A 17,083-nucleotide genomic window follows, 5' to 3' on the forward strand; every position below is an offset into this window, starting at 1 on the left:
ACCAAGGGGGAAAAATTAAGACTATTGGCTAGCTCCTGCTACCATACACTTCCTCACACTTACCTCATTAAATCCTTCAGCAACCTCTGGCCAGGTAGTCCTCTACCTTGTACAGGTAAAGACTATAGCCAATTCTGTTAGACTCTTACATTCTTTTTTCCCCCAAGTAACAAAATAGTTTCATTGACTATACATTTTTGAAATTTGGTTAATTGAAGTGGTACAAATTGTGTGTGAGCTTTTTTTATTTATTTCCATGAGCAAATAAAATATTTTTAAAAGCATCTTGGGAAAAAATTTTAAAGTGTTGAATTGTCTCACCAGCTTTATAGTGAGGCCATTTTGTGACACTGTAGATAATAACTCTCTGCACATACTTTGTTGTGTTTTTTTAATTTTTATTAATTTATTCTTGTTACATCTCAATGGTTATCCCATCCCTTGTATCCTCCCATTCTTCCCTCCTTCCCATTTTCCCCTTATTCCCCTCCCCTATGACTGTTCCTGAGGGGGATTTCCTCCCCCTGTATATGCTCATAAGGTATCAAGTCTCTTCTTGGTAACCTGCTATCCTTCCTCTGAGTGCCACCAGGTCTCCCCCTCCAGGGGACATGGTCAAATATGAGGCACCAGAGTTTGTGTGAAAGTCATACTTTGTTAAATAAGGAAAATCTTAGGACGTAGAAAAGGAATTAAATACACTCAACTTGAAGATCCATTCCTGACTCCATTATTTTAAGATAAGCAGCAAGATATCAAATTGAAACAGAAATTATGACTGATCCTACACTTTCATATTTGTTGAACGTCTAGATGAAATTATATAGAAAATAATTGGGAAGATCACAGAACTTAACAAAAATTGAGACTAGTGTTGCCAATTTGAAAATTATCAGGCATAAATGAAGGACCGATTTGGCTGTGCAGTGCACAGGACTTTTCAGGTCTCAAGCAGAGTTACAATGGGCTTCTCTGTTGAGCTTGGAAAATCCAGGTACCTAGGCCCATCCTGCAACCAATAAAATAAGAGCCTCTCCAACAGACTCTAGACACAAAGATGGTGTAAAAGATTCCTGGATATTTCTGGGCACAAAGTTAAGGAACACTCATGTAAAGGAGAGAGAGGACATAATGGGGACAGTGAGTGGCTTGCATAACGGCATGTAAGCATCATAGATAGGGTTTTCTGAGGTGGAGCCAGGGTAGCCTCTTGCCATAGCAAGGTCAGTAACAAAAGATGCCTTTGCATTTGAAAATTAAACAGAACCACTGATTGCCTTTGAAAGTAAAGTTGGAGCAGAATGATGGGCGTTACCCCAGAGAGTTGCCATCTTGGGAGTGAGTGAGAAAATACGTACATCCAGGGTCCATACAGGGTTGTAATTTTTATGAGATAAAAGGACTGAAGCATGACTGTTGGGAAGACACACATCATGTGCTCAGATAAGTGGGGAGCTACAAAAATATTGAGTAGTTTGTTGATGACCCAGGAGCTCAGAGGGTCTAAGCAGTAATATTATATGAATCACCAGTGGCTGCAGTTTCTAAAGGTAAATACTCAGCAACCTGGAGTTGTAGATGGCTTTTGGAGTGGTACATAAACCTTCGGGTTATGTCTTCTAGATAAATATTCTCTCTTGGCTATTTGCTAACACTTTCAGCAAGAATTGTATGAACGTATATTTGTTCGCTGTTCTTCGATTGAATGTTGAAACAGGATTCACAATGTGAGATTTTTCTTCGCAGAACTATATCATGTTCTTTCTCAGCATACTTGCCGCAGAGCAAGAATATCACAAACCACAGGATGTCTAGATTTAACATCATGAATTTCAGTTCCTCTGTATGTGCAAAGACGTGGTGTCTATAAGACAGATCATAACGGAATGCTGCTTGATTTAAAAAAAAAAAAGTGTGCCCATTGAAAATATTTTTAGATAGCTTTCATTTTGAAGTCACTAACAGGAAATACCATCCCTGAGGGCCTAGTTAACGTGATAGAGATTATGAGAGATGTACCACACGTTCAAGATGGGATAAGAAGAGAGATGTCACAAAGAACAAGTGTTGAAGAATGACTTGAAATACATATGAGGAATAACATATATATATATATATATGAATATGTATTTGTCATATGAGTATGCATTTATCATATTTATTAGACTTATTACCAAAATAAAAATAACCATTAGATTTAATATTGTTAAAATATCTTCGATTTAAAAAATGCATTCTTGGATGCTATTAGAAAGTTATGCAATAATAGCACTGTCTAACATGATTAAAAAGCACTTAGCAAGTTAATTTATTAACCATTATATTTTAATATGCACCAAATAGCTATTGGTCTATCCAATGCTTACTTACGTAGTGCTCAAGCTTTTTAGGTTAACATTATTTCTTTCATATTTTGAGTTCTGTACATGTTGTCTCAATCTCACCTCCGTTTGTAGATTCTTTTTTTTCCTTTTTTTATTATTAATTTATTCAAATTACATCTCAGTTGTTAGCCCATCCCTTGTATCCTCCCATTCCTCCCTCCCTCCTGCTTCCCCCCCTATTCCTCTCCCCTATGTCTGTGACTGAGGGGGACCTCCTCCCCCTGTATATGCTCATAGGGTACCAAGTCCTTCCTCTGAGTGCCACCAGGCATCCCCATCCAAGGAACATGGTCAAATATGGGGCACCAGAGTTTGTGTGAAAGTCAGATCTCCTTCTCCACTTAACGGTGGAGAATGTCCTGTCCATCGGCTAGTCTGGGTAGGGGTTCGAAGTTTATTGCCTATATTTTCCTTGGCTGGTGCCATAGTTTGAGGAGGACCCCAGGGCCCAGACCCGCCTGTAGTTTTCCAGGACCCTCTGGATCCTTCTATTTCCTCATTCTCCCAGGCTTCTCACACCTAAAATCTCAATAGGATGTCCTCCCCTCTGACCTATTTTTCTGGTAGGTAAAGTTTTTCATGAGGACATACCCCTTGGACTAGTGTCTCGATATAAATGAGTATATGCCATTTAACTCCTTTTGCTTCTGGGTGAACTCACTCATTATGATAATTTCTAGTTCAATCCATTTGTCCACAAATTTCAGAAATTCCTTGTTTTTAATAGCTGAGTAGTATTCCATAGTGTAAATGTACCACAGTTTCTTTATCCATTCTTCTACTGAGGGACACTTAGGCTGTTTATTAAATATTTGTGATTATTTTAGGCATAGGTAATTGAGCCTTCAAATCTTTAGGAAATGTGGTCTAGAATTATTCTCATTTTTATAAATAAACAGACCAGGTTGTATAGATGAGAAAACCAACTCAAAGCAGACCTACATAACCCAACATGGCCAAGTTCAGCTTTGAACTCACATAGTCAGTTCAGCCTTTTCTTTGGGATTTTAGGATCTGCCTTTTGAGAGGAACATTTCAGCTGTAAGCAGCAGGATGACTCCAATCAAACAAAGCAGCAGAATACGCAAGTGGGACATTCCAATATTTCCTCCTAACTATTCTTCCCACGTTTAATGAAATTCCACACCTTTTGAACATGAGAAAATGACGTCAAATATGTCCCCCAATGACAGCAAAGGCTACAGTTACTGAGCCCATGAACAGAAACTGAATGGTGCCCAGCTCACTGCAGCCATGTCAAGTCATGGTTTATGACAAAAACCCTTCATTGCTTTCTGCACTTTAACCTATATTTCAGGCTTCTTGAGTGTTTATTACACAGTTAAAGATAACTACAAACTCAGAAAGAGTTCCATGTTGTATAAATCAGTTTGCGAAGTGGGAGATATGAAAGAGAAAAGAGAAAAAATGTAAAATTAACCAAAATAAGAAGAGAATTAGAAGCCAGAACAGGTACTGACACTTCAGTAACCAAGATTGCACTGTGAATAAATATCTTTGGAACCATTTAATTAATTACTGTTTAATATAATAAAAACCTAACACAAGAGATACTATATCTTTTTTCACAATTTTATATATAATATCCAAGAAATTACTTCAAAATGAAGGAGCCCTTTTCTCTGGCACTGCTGATTCTGGAGCTAGTACATGAAACATATTTATAAAAATTAGATGTTATAGCTTTTGCATCTTGATTTCTCCTGCTGATGCAGCTAGTCTTTTACATGACAAATAGAATTACCATCATGCATTTTTCTTTTTTATACATTTATGTTTCTATAACTGCTCTAACATTTTATCTAAGCCAAAAATAATAATAATTAAATATTATTTCAGTCCACTTGCATTGTAAATATTTTTAAATCAATATTTTACACTTTTAATGTAAAGAGATAGCTGACACCTTTTTAAAAAGTCATCAGGATTTAAGTATTTCAAAATTCAGTTTACCAAAAACGCAATTTTGAGTAATCGCACTGTTGCCAATGATATGTACTCCTGCATGGATTCCTCATGAGACTGGACCAACAACAAATCATTGTTTTGGCCTTCACATTGTTTCTGCCTTCTGTAATACTGTTCTACACACAGATTCCCAAGCCAGAAACTGCAGAGTGCATTTTGTACTCTTTTTCATGTGTGTGTGTGTGTGTGTGTGTGTGTGTGTGTGTGTGTGTGTATGTATGAACTAAGGTTCTACAGCCTGTACCCAAGCATATGCTCTTCCTCAAATATCTCCATCATTATCACCCTAATCCCCTTTGCCTCTCAGTAATCAGAATTCCTCACCAAAAGCAAGTGCAGATGTGCAGTCCCATCAAGTTCACCCTCTATATGTTTCAGCCTCAGATTTTCTTTATCTTAACACGTGTCCTATTGCAATTGTGTGTATGTCTCATGCCCTGCTTTGGTTGAGAACTCCATCAGCAGGTTTTTTTCCTGTCTACTATCCAGCATTTAACACAATGATTACACACATATACACTAGGTTTGTGGATGAGTTGAAACCACAGATTAAAATTATTTTCATTTTTAAAACAGAGTTTTGTGTGTCCCAGGGCAGCCTAGAACTTACCATATAGCATAGGATGACTTTGAACATCTGCTCCTCCACCTGAGGACTACACTTGCAGTTATGCACCATCAAACCCAGACTGTGTAGGCTAGAGATCAAAGCTAGAGCTTAGTGTGTGCTAGCCATGCATCCTGCCAACTCGGACACATACCCAGCCCTATTTTTTTTGTTTATTTGTTTTTTAATGTTTAACTTGGTTGAGTCTTAATCCTGGTTCTCACTCATGCTAGACAAGTAAGGACTCTACCATTAAGCCATAGATCTAACTTCTTAGGAAGCCATTTTACAAACAGATTCTGTGATTTCTAGATAAATTTGTAGAAGTTATTCAACCAACTTTATTATTATTATTATTATTATTATTATTATTATTATTATTATTATTATTATTATTATTCAGAAGCTATACGAGTTTTATATATACTGTGTAGAAATGGTGTCTTTGAAGAAAGACTCACTGAATATAGGACAGATAGACTGGAATGCAGATGGCAATCAGGTCCTGGGAGCCTCTGGAGTAGTTGGAGCTTATCCTTTAGTTCATGCTTCTCTGCTAAAGCCACACAGAGGTGAGGCAGCTATCCTCAACAACAGACACTGGGGGTTTGAATTTCCGGTCCCTAGAAGAACTGTAGCCGTTGCTAATTCTACTTAATTAAAATCATGTTTTACAGAATGGCCCTCACTAAAAATATGTAGTCTTAATTCTGGCATCCAAACACAAACCTTCTTATTAGAACCTAAAAGTGTGCATAGCAGGTTTCACTCCACTGTGTGTCCTGTTTTCATTCATATGTGAGGACATATTGGCTAAGCATTGATAGGCAAGTTCCAGAGCATAAGAGATAGCAGTGATTAAAAAATAAAGAAGGAAGAGGGGAGAAACTGAAAAGCCTGGCATGGTGGCTTGTGCCTGTAATTATAGTACTTAAAAAATACTCATGCAAGAGAGTCATGTATTCAAGGCCAGTTTGGGCTACATACCAACCAAATACCAGATCAAAAATCCATACAGCATACATTCTAGAGGAACAGAATTGGTAAAAATTCTAGTAAATGAGATAAAAAAATTTTTTTGAAAAGGTGACAGGTTGGAGTATAGGGATAAATGGGGGCTGAAGGTGCAAAGGCTGATCAGGAACAGATAAACCGAGAACAAGGATACGGGAGGGGCGGGGGACAGCACGCATGACAGCATCTCAGGGGAGGTTGATTCATGCAGATTTAGAGGCACCAGCAGATTCAGTATCTTCCTGCTAAGAACACACCGGTTTGCATGGAGGCCTTTGCAATAGGGCCTGCAAATGAATAGATAGTGTCATATGAAGTGCCTGAGTCTAAAAGATAGTGTCATGCGGAGGGCAGGAGTCAAGCCCTGAAAGGGAGGAGTTCTCTGGCAGCATGGGGATCCACACTAGTTTCTTGTTAGGGCGTGAGGTTAATATTGACTTAACTAAGGAGTCGTTGGAGGTCTTCAGATATGTGTAGCATGCTTTGGGAGATTTGGGTGTCTCCCCAAATATCGAGGAGCAAGAAGAAGTGTAGAGGGGAAGGTGTAAGATTCTTCTCGCAACCCAGGAGAGAAATGGTGACTTGAACTAGGAAGGGAGTCAGTAGTAGGGTTGAGAGAATCTTGCTGTGCTGTTCAACAGTAAATGGTTGGAGAGAAAAAGAATGCGATAGGCACCCAGAGATATCTTTAACTAGCTGTAGGCTGAGCTTGGCCTTGGCTTGGGATAGCTGCAAGAGCAGGAAGGGCAGGTTGGAAAAGTCTGTTTAGGACATTGTCAAACAACTGAGTGCATTACAAGACAGCAGATATCGGGTGCTGGAGAGATGGCTCAGCTGTTAAGAGCACTGTTTGCTCTTCCAGAGGTCCTGAGTTCAATTCCCAGAAACCAAGTGGTGGCTCATGTGACCTAAAGCCCTCTTCTGGCCTGCAGGTGTTCAGGCAGGCAGAGCAGAGCACTGTATACACAATAAATAACTAAATCTTCTTTTTTAAAGACAGTAGATATGATCCCAGAGATCATAGGTGGAGTATCGATTGGGAATATATTTGGGGGTTATATGCAATGAACTCATCAAAAAGTGAATCTGAGTAGAAAACAGCAAAGAGATCAAGATTGTGGCTGTACAAGCTGGATTAAGGCAGTTGAGGAGGATGAGGGAGCTGTGGACAGATCCTGTAATGTGCTGAGAAATCCAGAGACTGTCCATGGAAAACAAGTAAGGAGAGAACTAACAGGACTACATGCTGCTGCTGAGAAAGTATGATGGGCCCTGAGATCTACCCCAATAGTGTCAAAGTCACTCACAACTGAGGGCAATCTCAATGAAAAGGAACATGGAGAAGGATTAGGATGGGTTCAATAGAAATGAAGAAGACAGAGGGTCATAGGAAGCTTAAGTTAGTCAATTCCAAGAAGCCCTAGAAGACACACAGAAGGATGTGAGGCTGAAAAGAGGTGGAAATAGGTGGGAAGGGCTTTGCTTGAAGTCGTGAAAAATAACAAACACTGTGTGTATCGGTTTATGGAATCATTGAATGATTCAAGAGAAAGAGAATTTCTTGGAATCGCCCTTCAATAAGAGAGTGAGAAAGGGAAAGAAGGCGCCAATTAGCGTTGCATTATAGGATCCCAGAGAGCTCCCTCAGATAGTGAGCTGTCGGAGTAGATCGGCAGACTAGGAGGCTTTCCCCTGATTGCCCATTGTCTCTGTCATGTTAGATAACATAAGGACAGACAAGGAAGCAATGTTTAAGGATGAAGGGCAAAGCAAGAAGCAGTTGTCCAAGACAGTGGAGCAAACAGATGAAACTACAGTGTGGCTTGACAAAACTAAAGGTCCACATTCTCCTCCATGAATTTGTCATGAGCCCATTCAGAATGGCTCTGAGCATGAATGTTCTGCTTCAAGGCATAGCACTGTACGGGGAAGCCAGTACTTGACAGTAAAGAGTAAAGTTAGAAGCATGATGCAAAATTGTGCATCATAATAAACACTGGAATTACATTTAAGAAAGAAGGACAAGGTGATCCAGAAAAGTGAGAAATAAAATTGGAAGGTAAACCAGGAGGGAAGTTCTGCTGAAGTTGACCAAAGATTCCCAGGGAAAAAAGACATAGATGACAGAAACAATGGTGAAAGGAGAGGGTATTGGACATTGACTGCATCCTCAGGTGGTTGACATGTAGTGATAGGACACAATTTACACCAATGCTTCCAACATGTCATTGTACACAGAGGTGCCTGCAACTCCTGTTTGGATGCCTGACTTGGGTCAGTGAGGCTAGGTGGGTGGAGTTGTGCATCCCATTTTGCTCCTGGGGTAGTGCAAGCACTGTCAGTCCAGAGATCTCATCTTGAAAGCCAATAATATAAGAGTAATGTATAACCACAGAAAGATTTAAAAACACTGAATGTAGAACCCTTCAGACTGAGAATCCTTATTTTTCTGCGGAAGATTTACTCTTGGAATCAAACTTACCACTGATATATTAGAAACATTCCCTGAATTATCCTATTGTGAAGCCAAAGTTGAAAACCTTTACAAAGAATGTATGACCTAAGAGGATAAAGCTGTTGCAGGTAGATGCAGGCCTGGGAGGGGAGTGCAAGAAATAAGATGTCTCATCAGTGACTATAGCCCATATACCTCTAGATTCCTACAAAAATAATGAAGGTATCAACTGATACCTGATGCCTGAGAATAAAAACAAGAGGGATGAGAGAGAATGATCTGGAACAAGAGTATAAATTAAGACACTTACCCAAACCCAGGCTCAGGAGACAAAATATCTTCTACTTAGCAAGACTCCAGAAGGGACACTCATGTCAAGAGGCATGAAGTTTAGATGGGGAACAGAAAAGGTAGACATTATAATAACATGGCACTCTTGAGAGTGATGCTGCCTAGTTCCACAGCAAAAGAACCCTAACCTGTTTATACCAGGGGTCTGATCTCAGAGCAGAGGCTGTGGCACAGCAGGGGTACAGGAACTCTGGGAGTGTGAAAATTTACCTCTTCTTTTCTGTGGTATTTTCTAGTACTTATAGCCCACCATTTCTTACAAGGGCACTCTATAGGTCAGTACAGGGAACTGCTAGAGCAGAGCTTCTGTGATCAAAACAGTCATTAGGGGAGAAAGTGAGCGCACTTCCTTAAGTACCTGAGGCATCCACTTCAACACAGAAGCTTCTCAGGTCCTATGTCCCCAACACTCATTGAACCATTGAAAGAAAATGTGTCTGTATGTATGAAAACAAAAAGATCATACACCAAACAGTCAGTTTCAGGCTCTAAAAATCTTTTGTCAACTGTATAAATTGAATTCTTTCTTCCATGTAATACACCCTTCAAATAAACTAGAGGTTCTATTATTTTTGGGATCTCTTTATGCCAATTGTGATTAGGATAGCATCACTGTTGTTAAACAGGTTATCAGTCTATATACAGAAAAAAAAAAACAGAGGCAAGTCATGTGCCTAAGGGTTGAATGCAAGTCATTATTTAAGGAGACACTCTTTAAGAAAAATGAGCAGGGATAATATGAGCAAAAGGAGAAAGAGAAACAAGGAGACTGATTCAAATATAATCTTAGGAGAAATATTCCATACAATCCCATGGAATCAGAGAACTGCATCCCAGAACTCCGTTGGAATTTATGAGTCTATATATATATACACAGAACAGTGACAGATAGGGAAGTTGTGGGGGAGAATGTAAACTCAAAGACATATCCAAGGAAAAGAGAATCCATGTCTGAGGGATGGCATTCAAGGAGGGATAACATGACTTGCTGTGAGTACAAAATGATCAATCCCACCTTCAGTGTGTAAGAAAGTTTTCTTTAAGATGGGACAGTGTCTTAGTCAAGGTTTCTATTGCGGTGAAGAGACATCATGGCCATGCCAACTTTTATAAAGGAAAATATTTAACTGGAGTTGGCTTACAGTTCAGAGGGTCAGTCCATTATCATCATGGCAGGCAGCATGCAGGCAGACGTGGTGCTGGAGAAGGAGCCAAGAGATCTACATCTTGATCTACAGCCAACAGGGGAGACAGTTATCTGCTAGGTGAGCCTGAGCTTCTAAGACCTCAAAGCCCACCCCTAGGAACATACCTCCTCCAATAAGACCACACCTACTCCAACAAGGCCAAACCATCTATAAGGACACCCCCTGTGAACCTATGGGGCCATTTTTATTTAAACGACCACAGAGAGATAACCAAGGCCAAGACTAGACCAAGAAATAATAACGTCCACTGTCAGTATTGTCAAGTAGATGTCTGATAGTCTATTTTGGGGCCTTGCATACACACTAGCAAATGGCATCATGTGTGGTCTGCATCAGATAACAAAACTCATACTTAAAAGGACCCTATTCTCTTTCTCCCTACCGTTAATGCAAATATCAAGAATGTTTGACTGATTCCAAATTGATGTGATTACAAATAACGGCTCTCATCTGTACCTCCACCCACTTCTATTTCTTAGGAGTATGTTTGCTTTTTGATTTTCCCTCCTAATGCCAGTTGTCTTCTGTGGATTACAGAAGGGTAACTGACAGTCCCCTGCCTTATAGAAGTAACTTAGAACTGTGCTCTGTCAAGTTCACTGACAGATTTAGAGATTAATTTCTAGACTTCTTACAGTGCCGAAGAAGCTCTTTAAGATTTTGAAAATGGCAACAATATTGACTCCCTCCTACTAAAGGTTACCTGCCTCCACATCCACTGTAAGGCAGGAGGGACGTTTAACTGTGGTAAATATCAATGTTGTTTTCTTTTATGGAAAAACTGATTCACAGGGAAACAAATCTTGCCAGGATGAAAAAAAAAAATAGTTTACCCTCCAGAAAGTGAGTTTGCATGGGAATATTTCTGTGCTTTTATTCACCAAGGACAATACCACTGCTGTTAAGTCAATAGCATTTGCATAGCAAAACAATGCTTTGATAGTATTCAATAGTCATGTCTTAGGCCAGATTTTCCAAAAGCATAGTATGAGCCAAAGATTTGAATACTAGAAGTATTCACAAAGAGGCATGAGTGTGACTTATGAGCTATTTGGATTGCATTGGGTTGGTAGGGAACCCCTCCCCCACTCAAATAAATATTTTGGCTTATACCCATCTCCAAATCTGTGCTTGGCTACATTTTAAGGTCTGTGCAGTTTCAGGAAAATTTAATCCATATGTTGCAGAGAAGCTACAGGTAAATCATCTGAATGTTGCTTTATTAGAGCGCCATGATATCTGAAATGCCTTTTGAGCTTTTTTTTTTTTTAATAGTCTTACATTCTTTTCCGTAAAACAGCAGGTAAGTTGCCAAGAGTACATAAATCAAATAGTGAAAGATTTGGGTTCATTTTGAAATGCTTTGCCTGTTATTTTTGATTGGGTGCTTGGCAGTGCTCGTTCTCCATTCCTGCCTGCGGGGCAAAGTGAAAACAATTTGAGCTCTGTATTTCCCCACTGGTTCATTGACATTTGAGAATAATGTAGTAAAGACAGAATCAGCACGTTTGGCAGGTGAGTGATACCTAATATGACCTCCGAAAGTGACTTTCCTCTGCTTGCCAGCAGTTCATAGCAGGAAACCATGTTGTATACACTACAGAACCCAGGTCAGGACAAGCGGCCATGCAGGGCCCCAGACTAGGGCTTTATCAAATTTTCTTGTGCATATTTAGGTGGAGTGGCTAAAGAATGAAGACATAATTGATCCTGTTGAAGATCGGAATTTTTATATTACTATTGATCACAACCTGATCATCAAGCAGGCCCGGCTCTCAGATACAGCAAATTATACCTGTGTTGCCAAAAACATTGTTGCCAAGAGGAAAAGCACCACAGCCACTGTAATCGTGTATGGTAAGAGAATTCCAGTCTCTGTCCAGCACATGTCATGACATTCGTTCTTATCAAGAGCATTATTTTGTTTTAAAATGTCCAGCTACCAATCTCTTCTGTACTTCCACCACTGTTGCAGCCTCATGCATGGTCAGTAAGTTTAAGTACTTCCAGGAGGCTCATAGAGTGATGAATCTATCTGTTAAGCCTTAGAAGTTTCTGGAAACCTACCCAAGTGTCTGCTGCTTCTCTGAGGTCTCATTTCTCAAGGAGAACTGGTAGCAATAGGACCTGACTGAGTTTAGGAGATGACAAATGTCAAGACAGACAAATGATATTTCTCTGACTCTAGCCTCAGACTCATGATTACAGAAACACAAGAAAGCTGAAACACACTTGGTGCCCACCCACTCCAGAACTTGCTTTCCTGCCTCCACCAGAGGACTGTAATGGAGGGCTGTCATTCTAACAGCATGGCAGAGCCTCATGAAAGACTGTATCACAGTCTGGTCCTTCTCACCCTGCTCATCTCTTAATCTCTTGACTCTCTTCAGGTATCAAACGGCTCCACATGCATTTTGGTGCGGTATCAATGCTCTTACTTCTCTAAGCAGCCAGCATTCCATTATCCCCTATGTATTTCACAAGGTGGTCCATCCCCCAGCTATGATTTCAGCTCTTTTGTAAACTAAGAGATTTCACCGCGCATTTACATAATTCTTGGAGCATTGAGTCTTCATTTTGTTGATTTCTTGTCACAGAAGAAACCAAACCCCAAGTATTTGAGGTGAGGTTTTCTCTAGAACAAGGAGCCCAGACTTCACCTCTGCTTAGAAAACAGTGAAGCTGTCCCTCCTCACTTTGGTGGTCTGCCATGTGCCTGGACTGTCATAGCCTGGGAAGGGAGGACTATCACCAGGAATATCCCGGCAATGACTTCAGAGAGTCCTAAAGAAGAGAAGAGTAAGATAAAATGCAGTGCCAAAGAATATGCCGTTACAGCTTATTGGCTATTTTCTAAAGTTAAAGGCAATTTAATAAGAGCAGGTCCAAAGAGATCACCCCAACTTACTAAGAGCACATCCAAAGAGATCGCCCCAACTTTTCTCCTTTGCCTTAAATACAAGAGAAGTTGCCGAGAAAACTACCTGCCACACACTAGAAAGAAAATAAAAAATCTTACGATTGAGGTTAGGAAGTTGAAAGCTTAAGAGTTCTGTTGCTGTACAGATCTTATTCAATTAACTCTTAACTCTGAGTAACCTTTTCATAACTTACATTTCTGGGACACTTCCTAACATACATGTTTAGTTCTCATGGCATTTGTGGCTGCTGCTTACTTTGTGACATTCCTGTGATGAATAAATATGTATTGAACCCACTTATGTGCTTGTTACCTGTTAATACATCTTATAAGTTTGTCTCATATCAAACTAAAAAGAAAGATTAAATTGTTTCCTCTCTGACATCATATTGTGTGCTTGTGTGCTGACAAGATGAAGAGCGCCAGGAATGGAAAACATCATGGTGTCTCAGAGGCTGCACAGAGTAATACTTGAAAACCAGCATTTTAATTACAGGACAGAGCATTCCATTTTTTTTTTTAATCCTCTGATTACTCTAGAGTTTAATTTCCTAGTCCAGATAACGACTATGTTGAATTTTAAGCAATTGTATTCCTTAAATCACAAGAAATTGTTTTGTACTTTTTATCTTACTCTAAACTGCCTGAAACACTTGATTAATTGCATTTAAAATGCAAAGAAGCAATGAGGCCCAATTATAGTATGTGCCAATTGTAAATAACTAATGAAGGCATGCTATAAATAGATGTATTCTATATGTATTTAATATAGATGCCAATCTCTTTCTACATATTGCATTAGTTCAATACCTGCAAATGCAAAGAGACCGTTGCTATTAGAAATGGTCATACACAAATAACAACAGCGTTTTTAGACAAGGGCCAGGACCAAAGATGAAACAGCTAGACCTTGATCAGTAATCATCCAGCTTTTTAACTTATAGTTTTGGAGTCCTTTTCTCTTTTTTCATAAAATTAGGGGATATTTATAGTATCTTCAATAAATAATAAATAAGTAAATAATGAATAAATTAATGAATATCTAAAAGGTTTATTTTCATATAACAGTAGAATGTCAGCAGACCGGTAATTGGAGCTGTAACTCAGAATCTCAGCTTCCAATGTTAGTAAGTTATATACGTGACATCTGTAATTCTAGAAAGCTGAGCCAGGACCTTGATTTGGGAACTCCAGCTGAAACCCACCTGTCAACTGTCTGCTCATGCTTTTCATGGCTTTATAAATTGAATTGCCCAAGGCTCATGGGTTGAGCTTCATCACTCTATGTAAATATACATCTAATCATCATTTCTTCTGAATTGGTTTCATGTCTGCTTTTTCATTGCTGTTACTTTTTTCTTATAAATATCTATCTAATAGAGAAAATTTAGAACACACTGAAAAAGTCTAAGAAAAAATATCTTTGATCCTGTAATGTGCAGATAGTGGTTTTGGAATTAATCTGCCAGTAGTATATTGTATGCATAGGCAATACATTAAAGTAACACATATGCATGTTATTTTTATTTAATGTACAATGTTAAACATCCATTTTTATTAGATAGGCTCTTTTTTATCATTTTAATGGTATGAAAATGTACAACTTATAATTTTTCTATATTTTAACATCATAGGTACTTCTAATTATTTATCACTATATTTAATAATATGTTACAAAATTGTTATATTGTCATACTTACTTTCTGATGAGTAAATAGATTTCTTAGAAAATGTGATTTGTGGCAAATTATTTGCATGCATAATCTATTTTGCTTTAGTAGTTAACGCTCTTCTTTACCTCAGCAGACAAGTGCATATATTTGTTCCATAGTATTTTAACTAACAGCACATAATTCATGTTTAAAATTGCTTTGTTAAAGATATTACATAAATATTACATATATTAGTGAAGTATTTTAATCATGATTTTTCTTCTAAAGGAAAGTGTCTAAAAATAAAAAGTATGATTTGTGTGCTATTCTGGTTTTATAGTCACATATATACTGGCTCCTCCATCATATACCATAATTAGCCTTCTGCACAAGATGTCACGTATCTACTCACCCCTCCATCATATTACCATAAGTAACCTTATACACAATATGTCACATAGATACTTTCCCCTCCATCATATAACATAAATAGCCTTCTCCACAAGATGTCACATATATACTGTCCCCTCCATCATATACCATGATTACTCTTCTGGACAAGATGAGGATCCATTTGAAATGCACCAACCAACTGCCAGCTCAATCAGATTGCCAATTTGTTTAAAACTTTAGCTCTCTTACCTCTTACCGCTCTCCCCTCCTCTACCTGCTCCTCCCTCTTACTTTCTCTCTCCCTCTTCTTTTCTCTCTCTGGAGTACCCCTCCCCCCTTTGGTTCTCCCCCCCCCCCATGCTTACTTAATAAACCTCATATAATTTTTTAAAACTTGAATACTATAACATTTAATTCAGTAATTGCATTCACATGTGGGTTTGTGAAACAGGTAAAATTCCTTGAAAAGCTGTGAAGTTTTCAAATGCTGAAGTAAAATAATTAATCATTTGTTTTTTTAAAGAGTCAAAGTGATTTTATTTAGTTCCCATGCTTTGGCTCACAACCTTGGCATCAGGAAGTAAACATTTATTATGCAAGAAAAGCTGTCAAATGTAATTTTTTGGAGGTTAACTAGGTAACAAGATGTGTTTTTTAAAAGAATGCTAGCCAAGGAAAAGAGAACATTGTCTTATTTATTTTTATAAGTGAGTTACTTGTAGAAAATATTTTTTTATATCTCTGTTTAGATTCTTCAGCTATACAACAAAACTCTGAACTGGTATCTGTGGTTTCTCTCTTGCTTCTTTGATGGTTACGTAGGAAATGACTCTGGCCTGTATGTGGTTTGTGTGTGTATCGGACATGCCCATATGTGTAACCCACCTTTGTGCTTTGCCTCCTTCAGTGAACGGCGGCTGGTCCACCTGGACAGAGTGGTCTGTGTGTAACAGCCGCTGTGGGCGAGGATATCAGAAACGCACGAGAACCTGCACCAACCCTGCCCCACTCAATGGTGGGGCCTTCTGTGAGGGGCAGAGTGTGCAGAAAATAGCATGTACCACATTATGCCCAGGTAAACAATCTTTTCCTTTCTGAAAACGTGTACTAGAACTAGATGCAAAAACCTAACCTTGACCGAAATCTGTGATAAACATTATTTAAATCCATTCAACATTCAGTATTTACCTTGCTGAGAAGTCAAAGCTTCATACAAGGGCCCTTAACTTCATCACCTGGAAGGCAGTGTGTTATATAGGAGAACAAACACCCATTAATACATCCTATGTTTCTCAGCTAACCTGCTTGAAGCAAGTTTGTATATCCTTTAATTCAAATGATTTGAACAATTTTGAAAACCATATAAAGTTATAAATAACGACCCTTGATCTTCAAAAAAAAAAAAAAAACCTATGAAAATAAATAGGAACTAAAATTTAGAAAAAAAAATGTCTGTTACTGGAATAGTTGACATGTGGTGTCAGTTTCTGGGCAGTGGCAAATAAAACATTTGGAATGAATTAAGAGAAAGGCTAAGCTTTTTGACACATGAGATAATGGATTTGGAAAATACAACATAGCCAGCTCTTCACTATCTGTATATCTTGGCTATCTGTCTTATAAATTATTTGCAGTGGTTCCTATACCAAGATTGTGTCCCTCTGCCTCTTGGATTCATCTTGTAGTATTTTTTTCTATCAGCACTTGACTCTAGGTAAATTTTAGATAATAGTTAGCCAAATACTAACTAAATCCCAAGCCTGTTAAATGCATAATCTTATAGCATACCCAGAAGTTAAACTAAAATGGTTTTAAAGTAATCCATATGGTCAATGCTTAGGAATTCTGTTATCAAGATCAGTGTTTGAATACATAGCTTCCTTAGCTCTCTTTGCTTTGCCCTTTTTTCTTTCTTTCTTTCTTTCTTTACTGTTCATCCTCCAATAGAACATTCTTCAGAAGTAGGAGGAGAGAGAAATGTAATCTACTGGTTATATTTTCAAGTATTGATTCCAAGCATCAAAATGCTTTTCTGCACTGAGCCATTGAGGGCTCTTATTTATGGAACAAATTTTGACTTGTAGGTAAGCTTAGAAGTTCAGCTTCTATC

The 17,083-nt window shown here is 38.5% G+C and overlaps 1 protein-coding gene across 2 annotated transcripts in view; it reads left to right on the forward strand.

Annotated features, from left to right (window-relative positions):
• Positions 1–17,083, forward strand: part of Unc5c (unc-5 netrin receptor C) — a 351,840-nt gene that overhangs the window by 271,368 nt on the left and 63,389 nt on the right. For both annotated transcript variants that reach the window (XM_051165895.1, XM_051165896.1), the window contains exons 5-6: positions 11,685–11,865; positions 15,881–16,048. In XM_051165895.1, the coding sequence (XP_051021852.1) occupies positions 11,685–11,865; positions 15,881–16,048 (349 nt within the window). The remainder of the gene's footprint in view (positions 1–11,684; positions 11,866–15,880; positions 16,049–17,083) is intronic.

The sequence above is a fragment of the Acomys russatus genome, chromosome 23 (assembly GCF_903995435.1).
Source record: "Acomys russatus chromosome 23, mAcoRus1.1, whole genome shotgun sequence".
NCBI classification, from domain to species: Eukaryota; Metazoa; Chordata; class Mammalia; order Rodentia; family Muridae; genus Acomys; species Acomys russatus.